Source organism: Epinephelus moara, chromosome 22 (assembly GCF_006386435.1).
Source record: "Epinephelus moara isolate mb chromosome 22, YSFRI_EMoa_1.0, whole genome shotgun sequence".
In the NCBI taxonomy this organism is placed as follows: Eukaryota; Metazoa; Chordata; class Actinopteri; order Perciformes; family Serranidae; genus Epinephelus; species Epinephelus moara.
This window is the reverse complement of record NC_065527.1, coordinates 7,293,476-7,307,907: the sequence shown is the minus strand read 5'-3', so window position 1 is coordinate 7,307,907 and position 14,432 is coordinate 7,293,476. Positions and strand designations below refer to the sequence as shown.

Below are 14,432 nucleotides of genomic sequence, written 5' to 3'. Positions count from 1 at the left end.
ACCATTTCTATATAACAGGCTCCTATCGAAGCCGTTCATGCTCTCCTGTAGCAGTGAACGGTCAACAGGAAGCCGAGATGAAGACTTTCACCGACGGTCGCTGTTCAGTTCGAAAATAACTGCTCCAGCAACATTTAGGGGAAGGACACTTGGACTAGATCATGGGATTTATGACTGATCAAAAGTAATGTCTTCTATACTTAACATGTTACCTTATCTTTCTACAGGTTTTGGCACCAGTTAAAGATGGAAGGGCAAAACATGAAGATGAACCGATCACATGCAGGTACTTTATGAGCCACATCTTAAATTTAACCGTTTCTGGCTGTGATGACAAACTTGCCCTCACTGATACAAGTCTTGATTGAGACATATAGTGTACCTGAGCCACACCTGCTACAATTAAGTTTATTCCATCACTGCTTGGAAAAATAATTAACAATTGCTCCATTTTTAGGTGATCCTCATGGCTGAACCAAACGTGACTGGATGAGGTCATCTTGTATCAAGGTAACCATTCTTTAAAATCACCTGAATGATTTTTGTCATTGTTGCAGCATGCTATCCTAAGGACGGGAGCTTGTGTGTAGCTCTACGTTCTCCAAGTGCATGCCAGAAAATGGGGTGGTCTTTGACTGTTGTGGCCTCTCATGCCACCATCAGCCACTCAACTGTCCTACAGATTTGCTGTTTGAAAGGGCAGCAGCTAGGAGAGATAATATGCCACACTTTACATGATTCTAACAATCTTTCATCTACTGTAGGCATCAATCTGTCCACGAGCATCCGTCTGCTCTCCTTGGATTGCATGGGATCATCACTGTCCTGTTTGAAGGTATGTAAACATATTTTCACATGCATTATTTGTCTTTCTGATCCATGATGACCACATACAACAATGAGGACTGTTTGGATGAAGCTTGCGGATATGGGACTGAGATCAGCCTGTTGTATACGGTCTATTACAGGCTGCTGAATTGCACTAAATTTGGTTTTATTATTTCATGTCCAGTGTTGTGTCTGGACAAATGCCGTTGGGAATCGAAGTGTCTGGATTCACCACAGCGCGCTGTCGACAAGGAAGTAACAGCGATGGGGGCCAACATTTGTTCACTAGACCAAAGTGTCTAGTAGGAACATGACTGATGGTGTGGCACTAACTGCACCATTACAAAGGTGTTTGGTTTTCAAAACTGTATTAAGTCTAAGTGAGTCAAACTGTTCACTGTCATTGAATGAAATAAAATGCACAAAATTACTTTTTTTGAGAATCCCTTTATTGTTTCCCATTTTCTATTCATGAAGACAAGTTTAGAATAAGCATGAATGGTTGTAGTTCATGTAACAGGACTTATTTACATTAAGGCCACAACAGTGTCAGAGTGGACAAAGTCAGTTACACTGGAGCAGCACGTTACCAAGAGGCAGGTTGTCAAAGTCCTGCTGAGCCTCAATTCATTCCAGGGGTGGAACCCAACACTTCATTCACAGCAGTCTGTAGTCCGCTTCACTGAAGGAAAAATCTGCCTCGGTCAGTGCCTGGGAGTCCAAAGTCTGCGTCCCAACAACTCCAGAAGTATGAGCAACACTGTCAAGAAAAAAGTCAGTGATTGTTAGATGAAGCATTGGTACTTCAGCTTGTAGCAGCCCTTTAAGACTGGGGCAAAAGCACCATAGTCTATCACTAAATGTAGAAGACTTCACACCCATCACCCCTGGTCCTCCCTGACCCAAATGACTCACATGGTGGCCAGGTTGACCTTAGCAACTCTGAAACTAAGAGCTCACATGACCCTTACGACTCTGCAAGGGTTCCCACCCACCCAGGGTTTATAGCCTGTAACGTCCTACCAGTCATTTAGAACTGAAGAAGCTTCTTGGATGAGAGGCGAAACGTCTTCAAGATATTGGCACTTAGGATAAATGTAGATGGATTCGTGCAATGTTACAACATAATTTCATTATCCAAAGTAGCCCACTTTTTGGCTGACCTGCAAACAGTATCATTAAGGCCCAGTGTCACTGTGGCTTTACATGACATTTGATACTGATCGCAATGTGACTGGAGAGTGGCATTCATTAAATTACCTTATTAGTTTAATTACATTGCATCAGGTGAACATTTTGCCGTACTTGTGATTTTGTCTCATTTGACTTTTTATTTAACCAGGGAGCCCCATGAGATTGAAAATCTTTTACAAGAGAGACCTGACCAAGGTAGCAGCCAATCAAAACACATTTAAAATACAACAAAACACAAATTCCACAATAAAATTATTCAAATATGTAGCCTCAAGAAAAACAAGCACGTCTCTGTCACCACATTCTTAATGATGCCCTTAAATTCATTGATGGATGTAAGTGTTTCTAATTTTAAATCTTTTTGAAGATTGTTCCATGACCACAGTGCACAGTCGGAAAATGCAGTCTCTCCCAGATCTGTTAAAACCCGGGGTACATTGAAAAGCAACCACCTGGAGAAGCATAGCGGTAACTACCAGAGCTAACGTGCCTAGTTACAACTAAACGGAGCACTAATGACATAAAAGGCTTCAAACATGATCAGTCACGTAGTATTCTTCATTTGACAATGCCTTACAGAAGTGGAAACCGGCTTTGGCATCACTGGCCCATCTCCAGGTGAAGGTATAAATACACTTCATAGTAATGACTCGTAATGCAAATGAAAACATGGACATTTTTAGAAGTATTGTACCTCTGAGTCACTCATTAGAGACTGAAGGCAATTTCAGCTCTGATATCTCAGAGTCTGGCGTGCTGCTGCCGCTGCGATCGCTGTATGTATCCCTGTGGCAAATCGAGAATGTTACAGTTATTAATCTGATAAATGGAGTCTATACTTGAAGCGTGTGGATGAGTAGAAGTGCGTGTTTACCGTGGCGACAGACGGCAGCCCTTCTGTAAGTAGCTCTGCAGCTTCCCTGCTGCAGCCAGTAGCAAACCAAGGTAGGGGGGTGATGGGTTAATGGGGCGAGAGGTGAACTCTGGGTGATACTGCACTCCGACGAAATAAGGATGATCTGAAAATAAAGTATGCAGAAGGTTGTAGTGGAGCTGCCGACCTTGAAAAACCTCAAACACTATCACCCTAAAGCTAAAAAGCAATTCAGCGTTTCCTTTATCGTACCGTCCAGCTCAATGACCTCCATTCGTTCGCCTTCGACGTCTTGACCTACAAAGCGGAAGCCCTTGTCTTCAAAGTGGCCCTTGAGCTCTGGATTGACCTGCACAAGGACGACATTCAAAGTAAAAAAATAAAAAATACACCCACTACACTGTCAGCAAAGCGGATTGCACTGCTCGTGAACGAGTTCAACATACTTCAAAGCGATGTCGGTGCCTTTCATCCACGTATTCTGCATCTCCGTAAAGTTTGCCTGGAATACAGAGCAGCTGTGAGCACAGCGCAGACACAACAGCACACCAACACTGGGCTGTAAGTCATCTCAGAGTTCTTCTTACGCAATACACTGTTGTTGGTCTTGAAAATCGTCCGTCTCTTCCCGAGCCTCATGGTTCCTCCCATCTGCCCCGGGTTGTGTTCTGGCATGTCGATCACCTGCAAAGGTTCAACATGACAATCTCAAGTCAATGCACAACTCAAGTCAAATTACAAAGACATCATTTCTGAATTAAAAAAAAAAAAGTCTTACCACAGGATGCTTTGATTCTGGGTCAAATTCAGTTGAGTTGGCGTCTGAGTGAGAAACAGATGAAGTTATGAAATCTGTTACTTTATGTAAACACGTGTAGAAGACATAAGTGGCACAGTATTCAGTGGCCAGATATATATAAATATACATGCATTTAGTGGAGAAACATAGCATGTACACCAGTGAGAAATTAAAAGCATACAAGTGGCTAGGTGCTTACGACTACGTTATCCGCAGTCATGTACAGAACGTCAAAAACCATAAACCAGACTAGAGTTTTGTATTTTGAAATAAGAAATCCTCTACAGCCAAAGGACACAAGACCAGTATGAATATGCTCATGTTATAATTCACACACCAGAAAACTAACGTTAACGTCCTGCTTCTGCCTTACTGGAACGAGATTTCAGTCCAGTGGTCGTCAACATGTTAAGTAGCGACTGCAGACACCACCTGTGTTTCGGTTTAACTACTGACCATATTAACTTGTGAAGCCTGATTTATGGTCCTGCGTTAAATCAACAACGTACCGACGTTGTAGGGTACATGGCTACGCAGGAGGCTCGCCGTAGCCCCCGACGTAGCCTGACGTGCAACTCTCAAAAAATGTAACTACTCGTCGAGGCGGCGCAGACCCAGCGCAGACCGAGAGGGCTGTGATTGGTTTGCTTGGTAGCAACGCATTTCCGGTTCCGTATTTCCAGATTGCACCATCCCTGCCATCTTTAAACATCTTCTGTTGCGATGTAGATGTTGCAGTACTAACACTTTCTTCGACATCCAACAACTCCAACTCCAGCAAGATTCTCTCTCTCTCGGTCGCCATTTTTCGCTGTGACCGGAAAAGCCGGAAGCTGAAAGAATCAACTAGAGATGACGATAACCATTCAGGAAAGGAACGCAGCCCCCTACCGCTCTGGCACCGCGACGAAATGGAGTGACTGAGAAGCTCGAAGGGTTCACGACGGTGTCACGGCAACGACGTCGGTACGTCGTTGATTTAACGCAGGAATATAAATCAGGCTTGACACTGAGCCAAATTTGTCGGTGGTTGCTCACAGTAACTTGCGTAAATAGCTAGTGTAGATAATAAACGCAGATGGCTATGTATTTAAAAAATGGTTAAAGTCATACTGAAGGCTTTTACGCGGACACCTACGTGTTCAACAACAGCCGTTGCTACAAGCAACCACGACACACTGAGTCACGTTAACTCTGAAATGCTCGTGATCCCGTCAGAGTTCTGTAGATGTTAAGTTTGCTGTTGGAATATTGACTCTGACAACTGAACACACAACCAACAAAATGTTTAAAGCTTGCTAACTCGTCAGGACTACTACATTCATCACTTTGAGAAATTGTTTTATTAAGATGATGGTCAAATCTAAAGAATTCAGCAGATGAATCTGAAGAAATTAGTCAGAACTCAGATTTTTTAAAAACACTACTTTGTGCTGAGTAGTTGTGCTCGGACCATAATACAAAGTCCTGCTTCACGTTTCCCCTGATATAGGGATAGAAAAATGAGGAAACTTCAGAGCACATCTGAACAACACTTCGGTGTTGGTTGCTTTCAGCTATTCTTTAACATGTCATACTGCACAAGTTCAGTTTAGCTACATGGGAGTATTAACCTTACCTGCCCAGCCGAGTGTGTTCCTGGCAAATTCACATACAGCCAGCTGCATCCCCAGACACACACCTGCAGAGGATATCAGTTCATTTCACTATAACAAATGTGAAAACAGTTATCGCAGAATAGATATGAGGTAAGATAGTGTGATAATAGTTTTCCTGACAGCTGTCCCGTACCTAGGAAAGGTTTCTTCTGTTTCCTGGCCCAGCTGATGGCATGAATCTTTCCTTCTGTTCCTCTGACACCAAAACCTCCTGGAACCAAGATGCCACTGCGGATTAGGAGGAAAAACAGATGATGAAACTACAAATGTAATGTCCAGGTTGTATTACTAACAAAAGACAGTGTCTCAGCACTCACTCAGCACTGCAGAGTTTCTGCCACGCCTCGTGGTATTTCACTGGTTCCTCCTGCAAAGTGGCCGGCTCCAAATTCGCTGAGTCTATATACTGTGGAGAGAAGACGAGGAGAAGAGAGTTTCTATACTTTCTATCAAAGCTTCTGTGTGGACCACGTTAAAGAAAAATCTGCATCCCTCTTTAATCAGACGACATGCTGTCTCTGTGACGGGATGGAGGAGTCTTTTGTCCCCACCCACTCTCCCTCTAACGATCTATGTGTCACAACACAAGTCAGAGTGGTGTGTGAACATTTAGTCATTCTATAAAAAGCAGCTCCACACTGAATCTTGAATGTAGAAAAGGCACTGCTGTTGTTCTTCGGACATCACTCATCATCAGTTAGGCGTGTTGTTCATGTGACCACACCTGAGCTGTAGCATTGTGCACTGAGATGTGCTCAGCTGCACAGTGTGGGGACAGAGCATAGAGTAACCACTAGATGGCAGCACAAGAAGGCTCTGCAGTCTGGATGTTCACACTGCAGTTTAACCTGAACATATGACCCTCACTAGCAATGTGTCTTAAGGACAGAATCACTGAACTGACTCTGGAAAAAGACGAATATTTTTTGTTGTAAAGAGGGTCAGAGGGAGAGACGTGAGGCAACAAAACTGCAGGAGGTGATAGAGACAGGAGTATGCTCAGCTGGTGTTCTGCAAACAACAGGAAGTTAGTTATTATAGTTTGTCCTGCTGATTTGACTGCTCATCATCATGGTCACCAGCTGCAGGAGTGTCGGCTGTGACAGCTCATGCAAAAACATAAAGGTGCTTTAAATGACTCAGAGTTCCACTACCGCAATTTGCGTCAAAAACAGCACTCCTTCTCTGAGTAGTTACTTTATTTATTAACTTTGTCTACTTTACTATTTTATTATTTATTTTATTTTATTGTCTACTTTAATAGTTTATTTTAATGTCTACTTTAATATTTTATTTTATTTATTTCATTGTCTATTTTAGTATTTTATTTATGTCTTCATCTTTATCTCGTTTCCATTCATGCTGTATTTCTATTTCTACTTTGCACGGAGCATTGGAACAAAAACAATTTCCCCCCGGGGATTAATAAAGTATTNATTTCATTGTCTATTTTAGTATTTTATTTACGTCTTCATCTTTATCTCTTGTATCCATTCATGCTGTATTTCTATTTCTACTTTGCACGGAGCATTGGAACAAAAACAATTTCCCCCCGGGGATTAATAAAGTATTCTGAATCTGAATCTGAATTAAAGTGAACTTTACTGTACTTATTATTTATGTGTTTTAAGGCCAAAAGTAAAAAAGACAGAGGTGGCAGCTTCTTCTGTAACAGACTGTGTTAAATGGGTATTTAATATCGCCTTATAGTGATCACAGACCCCTGAATCATATCGAAATCGTATCGTGGCAGACTTTGTAATATCGGAAAATATTGTATCGTTATCCAAAGAATCCATATAATATCGTATCATGATGAAACTGGTGATTCACACCCCTGGTCTCCACAGTATTGAACTTGATACAACAAAGGCCCTGATACTCAAGCTGCTGCACCTCAATTTTGCATCCTGTCACACTGTAGTTCCTATTTGTGAGTGATCTAAATGAAGACATTGGTGAGATGGGTTAGTGAGCATTGTGAGTTCACATACCTTAACCTCCAATTTATGGCTAATGGCCAGCGCTGAGTGCTCCAGTGCTTTGATGACAGACGCATAGGAGTCCGAAAACTTGGTGTACTTCCCAACCAGTGCTATGGAGCACTGCTCCAGCAATCTGTCTGACCTGTGAACACAGCATGTGCACGAGTAAACAGTCTGAAGCAAGACCTTCACTGGACTGAAGCCATCAAGTCACATAGGTCAGCACAGCACATTTTCAGCCATTTTTAATTAGTTAACCTAATGCTTGATCTCCGCTGATGACTCACCTGTCAGACATCTCCTTCCACTTAGTCAGCATTTTCCTGGGTCGAGTCTCGATGGGCATATTGAGCCTCCTGCTGAGGTAGCCCACCACGCCCTGCTGCTCCAGCAGTAACGGTACTCTATAGATGGACGACACGTCGTGCACACAGATGACCTGGGACGAGACGGGTCAGTGAGTTTAGTGGAGCTGAGAGAGTCGGGGCTAAAGCAGCATCAGATAAATGTGCTTCGGCTTCAGTGACGTACCTGTTCAGGTTCTACATGGCAGAACATGGAGATCTTTTCTTTGACAGAGTTCTCCAGAGCGGTGGAACAGCGACACATGATCTGTGGGGCGAAGATGAGATGAAACTTTAACGATCGCCGGGGGGGGGGGGGGGGATGGGTCATTGAGTGGAATGAGGCATTTATAGAGGGACGTACTGCAGATGACTCACCAGATCAGGGGACAAACCGAGTCCTCTCAGCTCTCTGACGCTGTTCTGTGTTGGTTTGGTCTTTTGCTCTCCTGTTGCGCTGGGCTGGGCGGAACAATGGAGATATTACATATATTAAACTGACGGTCTAGAACCACTAATGTGTGAGCATCTGCAACTTCTACCATGACACAAGTGGACCAAACAGCTGCTTTGATCAAAATAAAGGAACTAAAATAATCCAAGATGATTTATCAACTGAAGAAGCTGAATTGGTATTGTTACAGTTTTGATACATCTGGTCGGGTAGATTGGACGTCTATCAGTAATGCCCCTGATTCATCTATTATTTTGGGTTATTGTGCATTAAATGTGAGAAAATTGGGTGAAATATCAGCCCCCAGTGTCCCCAAGACCTTGAGGAACACCATAAAAAAAATCATGCTTTGATTTGGTATCAAAAAAAACTTGGAGACAACCCCAGCGTGCAGAAATATTCAAATACAATGGGCCCCAAACTGCAGGGGTTAGCATACAGTTGGTGTGTCTGTAAATGGTAGACTTGTGGGTATCCATAGAACCCATTTTCGTTCCGATATCTTTAGGTGACGGTTCAAAAGAGCCCTGTGAAAATGGCCATGCCAGTGTTTCCCTGCAAAATTTAGCCTAACTTGGGAGTGTTGTTTAACCGTCTCAAACTAGCATGACATGGTTGGTATCAACACATTCCTCAGGTCTTCTAGTTTCATGATATCTCCACTCTGTATAACTCAACCTGCTACAGCCTCTGAAAGACAATAATGTTGGCCAAGGATGCCAGCGTCCTTGAGAAGTGGAGGAGCTTAAATTATTTACAAAGGGCGTAATCATTTCAGCACTACTCTACACTCTCACTCATCTAAAACCACCGACTTGTTTGCTGCCATGTTTCATCATGGACACAAGGAGAAACACCATATACAAAGTACGTAAAGCAATAGATTATGTTTTATATCATCGTGCCCACAGAGGTATCCTTGAGAGGTCAACAAACTGGTCTCAACTGTGGAAAAACATCATCAGATCTTCCACAGAAACTCCACAAACCGCTCCTGTAGCATAGCCCACATTCTCACTGTGTTGCAATTATGTTTACCAAACTGTGACTGCATTCTCTTCATACTTGCTCCTGTTTCAGTCCTCACACGTGACCCCGTCCAGCTCCTGAGACACGTGTTTACTACTGTGTTCACACACGTTTGCACCTGTCACTTGCTCCCTCACTGGTCAGAGGAACTCCTCTCTCTTTATTTTAAACTCAACAAAAACTTTACACCAAAATATATATATTCAGGATTTTTTTTAATTTCTGGGCACAGAATTTCGGGCTAATTTGGACTGATTGAGATGTTTTAAAAAATATAAGAGTGACGCATTTCTCATCCTTCTTTTAGGCCGAGGAGTAAAAAACATTTTCTAAACTTTCTTTATCATAAAATTACTCATATCTGAGCTGATATTTACCATTTGTTACCATAAAACACTTCCGCCTTAGTCTGCCTGGGGACACTGGTACATTTCAACCCTATTCAAGCAGATTTCATACACATGGGTGTGCTCAGGCACACCACTCGGTCGTGCATGGGACTATTTGACGGACATTTTGATGGAATTCTGCTGTTAACATAGCCCCTGATAACTTTAATTCATGACGAATGTTTGCTTTTTTTAAATTCTCTGTTTACCATGGAGGCATGTGAGAAAACCAAAGTCTTCTTCATGAATTCAAGGCAACATGGAGCGAGTTGCTGGTATACAAATGGCCATTTTGCAGGTGAATTATTCATTTAAGGGCTGAGACACTTTGTGAATACCTTTTGTCTTCACCAGGATCTAGTCTTAACTGAAAAGGCCCAGACACATCATACTAACTTCAGCGAACCAGCGGCGATGAAGGGCCCCTGCTGTTCCGCGTGACATCACTGTGTCTCGGCCACAAAGTTGCACATGAACACACTACACATGAATACTACAGCTGGAAATACAGAGGAAATACTTCTCCACACCAGCAGACAGCTTTGTAATCATCATTCAAAAAAAGAATACGGGAGGACCATCTTGACGCTATAATTAGCAAGTTAGCACACTTACAACACAATCCAATGTTGAAAGAACAAGGCATATTTACCGTGCGCCAGTGAACAAAAACACAAACCATGACGAAACGTTTCCACACACAAGAGCTCAGTGGCCAAAGAAAATAATATTACATCATCTATCAACTTTGTTAGGATCTCACTCCTTCCTGACTTTAGCTATTTGTTTACTTTCCTCACTTCCACTTCTCTTCTAGTGCCCTGAGCTGAACTGATTCAACTTACTGAATCTGAAGCTGACGGGGGCCAACGAGGGGTAGCGCTGCAGGACACACTGCATCAACTTGGGCAACAGATGCTCATAAATGGCATCCAACTGTTTGGTTGGTGTGTCAAGGCCTTACGAGGAAATTCTCAAAAAACGTAATAATGCTAGGAATTTTTTTCTGAATTTTGTCACTAAAAGCAATTCTTTGTATTCATGTAAATATCAAATTTCACATATGAATATTGTCTGTCAATTAAAACTGAGGATTTTTTCTGTGTACCAATTTCAGCTTGCAAATTCTATCCAGTTGTTTCGTACCTGCAGAAGATGAAACATGCTTTTGTGATCGAGGCTGAACAAGAGTGTGTGTCTACAGTCAGTTGTTCTGCAAAAGCAGCTGACACATTTGCCCCTCATATAAAACCAGGAAGGCCTGAAGGTGTTGTTCTCTTACCTGTGGTATCAGGCTGACGTGAATGTTGCAGAAGTTCTCCCTCTTCACTTTAAACTGGAACTGCCTGAAGGCCTCGATGAAAGGCATGCTCTCTATGTCTCCAACGGTTCCTCCCAACTGCAAACAAGCAGACAGTCACATATATTAGCAGTGGAAACCATGGCAGCCTTTGCTTCAGCATATAACCCTGTATGAAGAAACTTGACTATAAGCTGTTTAGTGGTGCAAATTACAGGATGCTGTAATGACCGGTCATCTTACCTCTATTACGCAAACTTGAGGTTCCACATCATCGTCATCAACTGATACTTTGGCCTGTTTCACAACCCATTCCTGTATGGCATCTGTGATGTGTGGCACCACTGGAAGAGAAAAAAAAATCTTGCTTGTCCATTTCTCTTCAGCATGGCGCTCTGTACCAAAGTAAAACAATGGCTGCTTACCCTGCACAGTCTTGCCCAGGTAGTCTCCCCTCCTCTCTTTGTTAATAACTGACTGGTAGATCTTGCCGGTGGTCAGGTTGTTGTCTTTGGTCAGCCGGATGTCGAGGAAGCGTTCGTAGTTCCCCAGATCCAAGTCCACCTCACCTCCATCATCCAGCACGAACACTTCCCCTAAACACACACCACAGAGGCACGACACCATTGTAACACATACATAACGTGTGGCTGTTTAATTCTATTGAATGAAAACGATAATTTCCTCTGACGTACCATGCTCATAGGGTGAAAATGTGCCTGCGTCTATGTTGATGTACGGGTCGATCTTGATGGCGGTTACATGCAGGCCGCATGACTTCAGGATTGTGCCCACGCTGCTGGCAATGATGCCTTTGCCGATGCCGGAGATGACTCCTCCGGTAACCAGGATGTACTTCATCATTGTGCTCTGGAATCTGCAGATAGATGACCGATTAAAATTACATGCAGAACTACTAAAAACACCATCATACACACTGTACTATGCCTTGACTTTTGGTGTCACTGTTTTTAAGATAAAAAACATTTTAAGTAAATGCACGTCAGATTATGAGACAATGGGCCCCTGGGCGCAGATATGCAAAAGGCCCCTACATCTTTCTGTATTATAGGCAGGTGTTTTGTGTCTCTTTGAGGTAACTGTTTGTTTTGTGTCTCTTTGCAGTTCCTTTGAATATTTTTGTGATCGCTCTTCATGGTCCCAATGTATTTATTTCAGTGATATTTTACTGGTGAAGTCCACGGGCCCCCCCTGACACTTTGGGCCCCTGGGCCTGTGCCTGGTTACATTAGGCCATCCATGAGTAAATGGGCCCTGACTTATTAATTTTAGCCTAACATAATACTAGTTGAAATGGCTTTATCTTTTGTAAGGCTTTTGTATCATACCATTTGTCTAACGTCATTAAGCTAAATAAAACCACGGGCTAACCTCCATGTCCTTGCTGTAATTACAACATGGACCCAGTCGCTGTTGACAATGAAACGAATGGGAAGCCATTTAAACATTTACCGCCTAAAACCACTCGTTAATAACGTTACAAAAAGCTGAGGGTCACCACAGTGTTATTACCCGTAACACTTTAAGTTGTTCATCCTTCCCACGACACAATAGTTCCACCATATACAGCATGGCACATTTGAAGCGCTCGGTTACACACGCGGCGTGGGCAGAACGGGTGGGAACTTCCTCGTTCCCTTATGCCAAAGTACGACAAGTGAGAGGGCCGCCCGTCCACGTTGACACGGTGCTCAAAGTCAACGGAACTCAAGTATTAGCGCCAGCGCTGTTAGCTTTGGGCTAACGGTTACGGCTAATACCGGCAAATTACCATCAGACACATAAAAACCAAGTCCTCTCTGAGCACGGGGGGTAGAACACGGACAAAGTCAACTTTTGCGGGACAATGCACCACGGGTGGTTTACAGTCTTGAATTATTTAAATACAAATAGCAGCTAGCATGCTGCATCAAGCTTGCTAATTTAGATGTAACCGGAATACCCGACATTGCTTTCAAAATAAAAGCGAAGATCGCTATTCAGTAACATTTATATGATAAGCTTTAAACTAAAACCTGCGATATAGCCCTACTTGGTCATCGATAGCAGCATTAAACGCTGTACTTTAGATTTCGAGACTACTGCTGAACTGTTATCAGTATTAACACCCTGCTACCAGCGCACGATATTTCCAACTGAATTTTATTTTGACACTATTTACCGGAAACCATACTTCTTCATCGCGCCTAGCTTGTAACTTAATGTTTGCTAGCTAGCCAGCAACCTCCTGTTCACAGCATCAAATTTCAACTCACCAAAATATTCTTCTGTCAGAGCTGCTCCTCAAAACAAATCGTCGACGACGGAATCAGTTCACAAGATCTTGTGCCAGAATCAAAATCTCGATCCAGATATCAACGCTTTAGCTCGCGCCAGTGCTCCCCTACAGACCCATCTATCCTCCAGTTGACTCTACACGTGTATGGAGCACGATCCTGAGCTGCGGTGCATCATTCATTACAGTCTTACAATACTGTGCTGCCTTCAGGTGCACCTCGTAAACTGCTGTTGCGCAGCTGGGAATGGTGCATTCAACTCGGACGCGTTCTCTCAAAGCATTTGCATGAACACTTTGCGCTGTCAAGACACATTACATTTTTTTAATGTGTTAGATTATTTTATCAACATTGGTTCCTCTCGCTCTCGATAATAACCAAAGGTTCACCGTGGCATTCAATGACATAAATAATAAAATGAGCCTCAATTTTAGTCAATAATAGTTGATAGTAGGGTGCCATCTCCAAACCCTGCAAATATGACTTCAGTGTGTATGATTCAGGGGATATATTGGCAGAAATGGAGTCATATATAGTAATAAGATTGTTTTCTTTAGTGTATAATCACCAGAAAATAAGAATCTGTGTATTTTCATCACCTTAGAATGAGCTGTTTTATCAACACAGGGAGCGGGTCCTCTGCCATGGAGTTTGCCATGTCGCACTGCCATGTTTCTACAGTAGCCCAGAATGGACAAACCAAACATTGGCTCTAGATCAACCTGGTCTCACTCCAAAGTCTTCAAAATCCGGCGCTCAGGCAGTGACTTGAGGCATCAAACACTGATAAAAAAAACGTCCTTTGGCGACTGACTAATATGCGGCCACTCACCGTTACCGTCACTCGGTAGTGTCGGGGAAACAAGGTGGGACAAAAACAGAAGTTGGGGCGGCAAAAGTCCAAGTAGGGCGGGTACCACAAACACTGACTTTCACCCTGGAGAGCAATGTTTGCATCACGTAGGATTATAAAGCCAAACCCTGTTCTTTTTCCTTAAACACAACCACGTGTGTTAGTTGTTGGAGATAAAAAAAAGTCATTGTTTTGTACTGACGTAGTGCGTTTATTTTGAAAGAGACTGTATGTAAATGTTAAATTTCCTGTGAAAACAGAAGTGTATTTTGAAAGATGATGCATGTAACACAGCGTCCCAGAACGTCAACAACCAACACACCCAGGGTACCTTTCATGTCGTATCTGGAAGTGGAAGGTCCATGACCAAACGTGGTTATGTGACGAGGACAGAGGGAGAATGTGTTGTCTATATAGGGGTCATGTGC

At 42.9% G+C, this 14,432-nt stretch overlaps 2 protein-coding genes and 3 non-coding genes across 5 annotated transcripts in view; 4 read left to right on the top strand and 1 right to left on the bottom strand.

Annotated features, from left to right (window-relative positions):
• rpl15 (ribosomal protein L15) overlaps positions 1–14,432 on the top strand; it is a 993,591-nt gene that overhangs the window by 370,072 nt on the left and 609,087 nt on the right. The gene's annotated exons all lie outside the window — the stretch shown is intronic.
• Positions 15–151, top strand: LOC126384580 (small nucleolar RNA SNORA16B/SNORA16A family). Its single transcript, XR_007569325.1, has one exon. It is a non-coding gene; the product is annotated as a small nucleolar RNA SNORA16B/SNORA16A family (small nucleolar RNA).
• Positions 555–684, top strand: LOC126384571 (small nucleolar RNA SNORA44). The gene has a single exon (XR_007569316.1). It is a non-coding gene; the product is annotated as a small nucleolar RNA SNORA44 (small nucleolar RNA).
• LOC126384579 (small nucleolar RNA SNORD99) lies at positions 872–946 on the top strand. The gene has a single exon (XR_007569324.1). It is a non-coding gene; the product is annotated as a small nucleolar RNA SNORD99 (small nucleolar RNA).
• On the bottom strand, positions 1,013–13,298 carry ctps1a (CTP synthase 1a). The gene is made up of 19 exons (XM_050034630.1): positions 13,131–13,298; positions 11,550–11,731; positions 11,280–11,450; positions 11,098–11,198; positions 10,837–10,953; positions 8,061–8,144; positions 7,870–7,950; positions 7,626–7,777; positions 7,348–7,480; positions 5,671–5,759; positions 5,487–5,581; positions 5,314–5,376; positions 3,675–3,718; positions 3,484–3,580; positions 3,343–3,398; positions 3,149–3,245; positions 2,897–3,041; positions 2,717–2,808; positions 1,013–1,588 (listed from the first exon to the last, which is right to left on the bottom strand). The coding sequence occupies exons 2-18, from the start codon at positions 11,716–11,718 to the stop codon at positions 2,724–2,726; spliced, it is 1,779 nt and encodes a 592-aa protein (XP_049890587.1). The 5' UTR covers positions 11,719–11,731; positions 13,131–13,298; the 3' UTR covers positions 1,013–1,588; positions 2,717–2,723.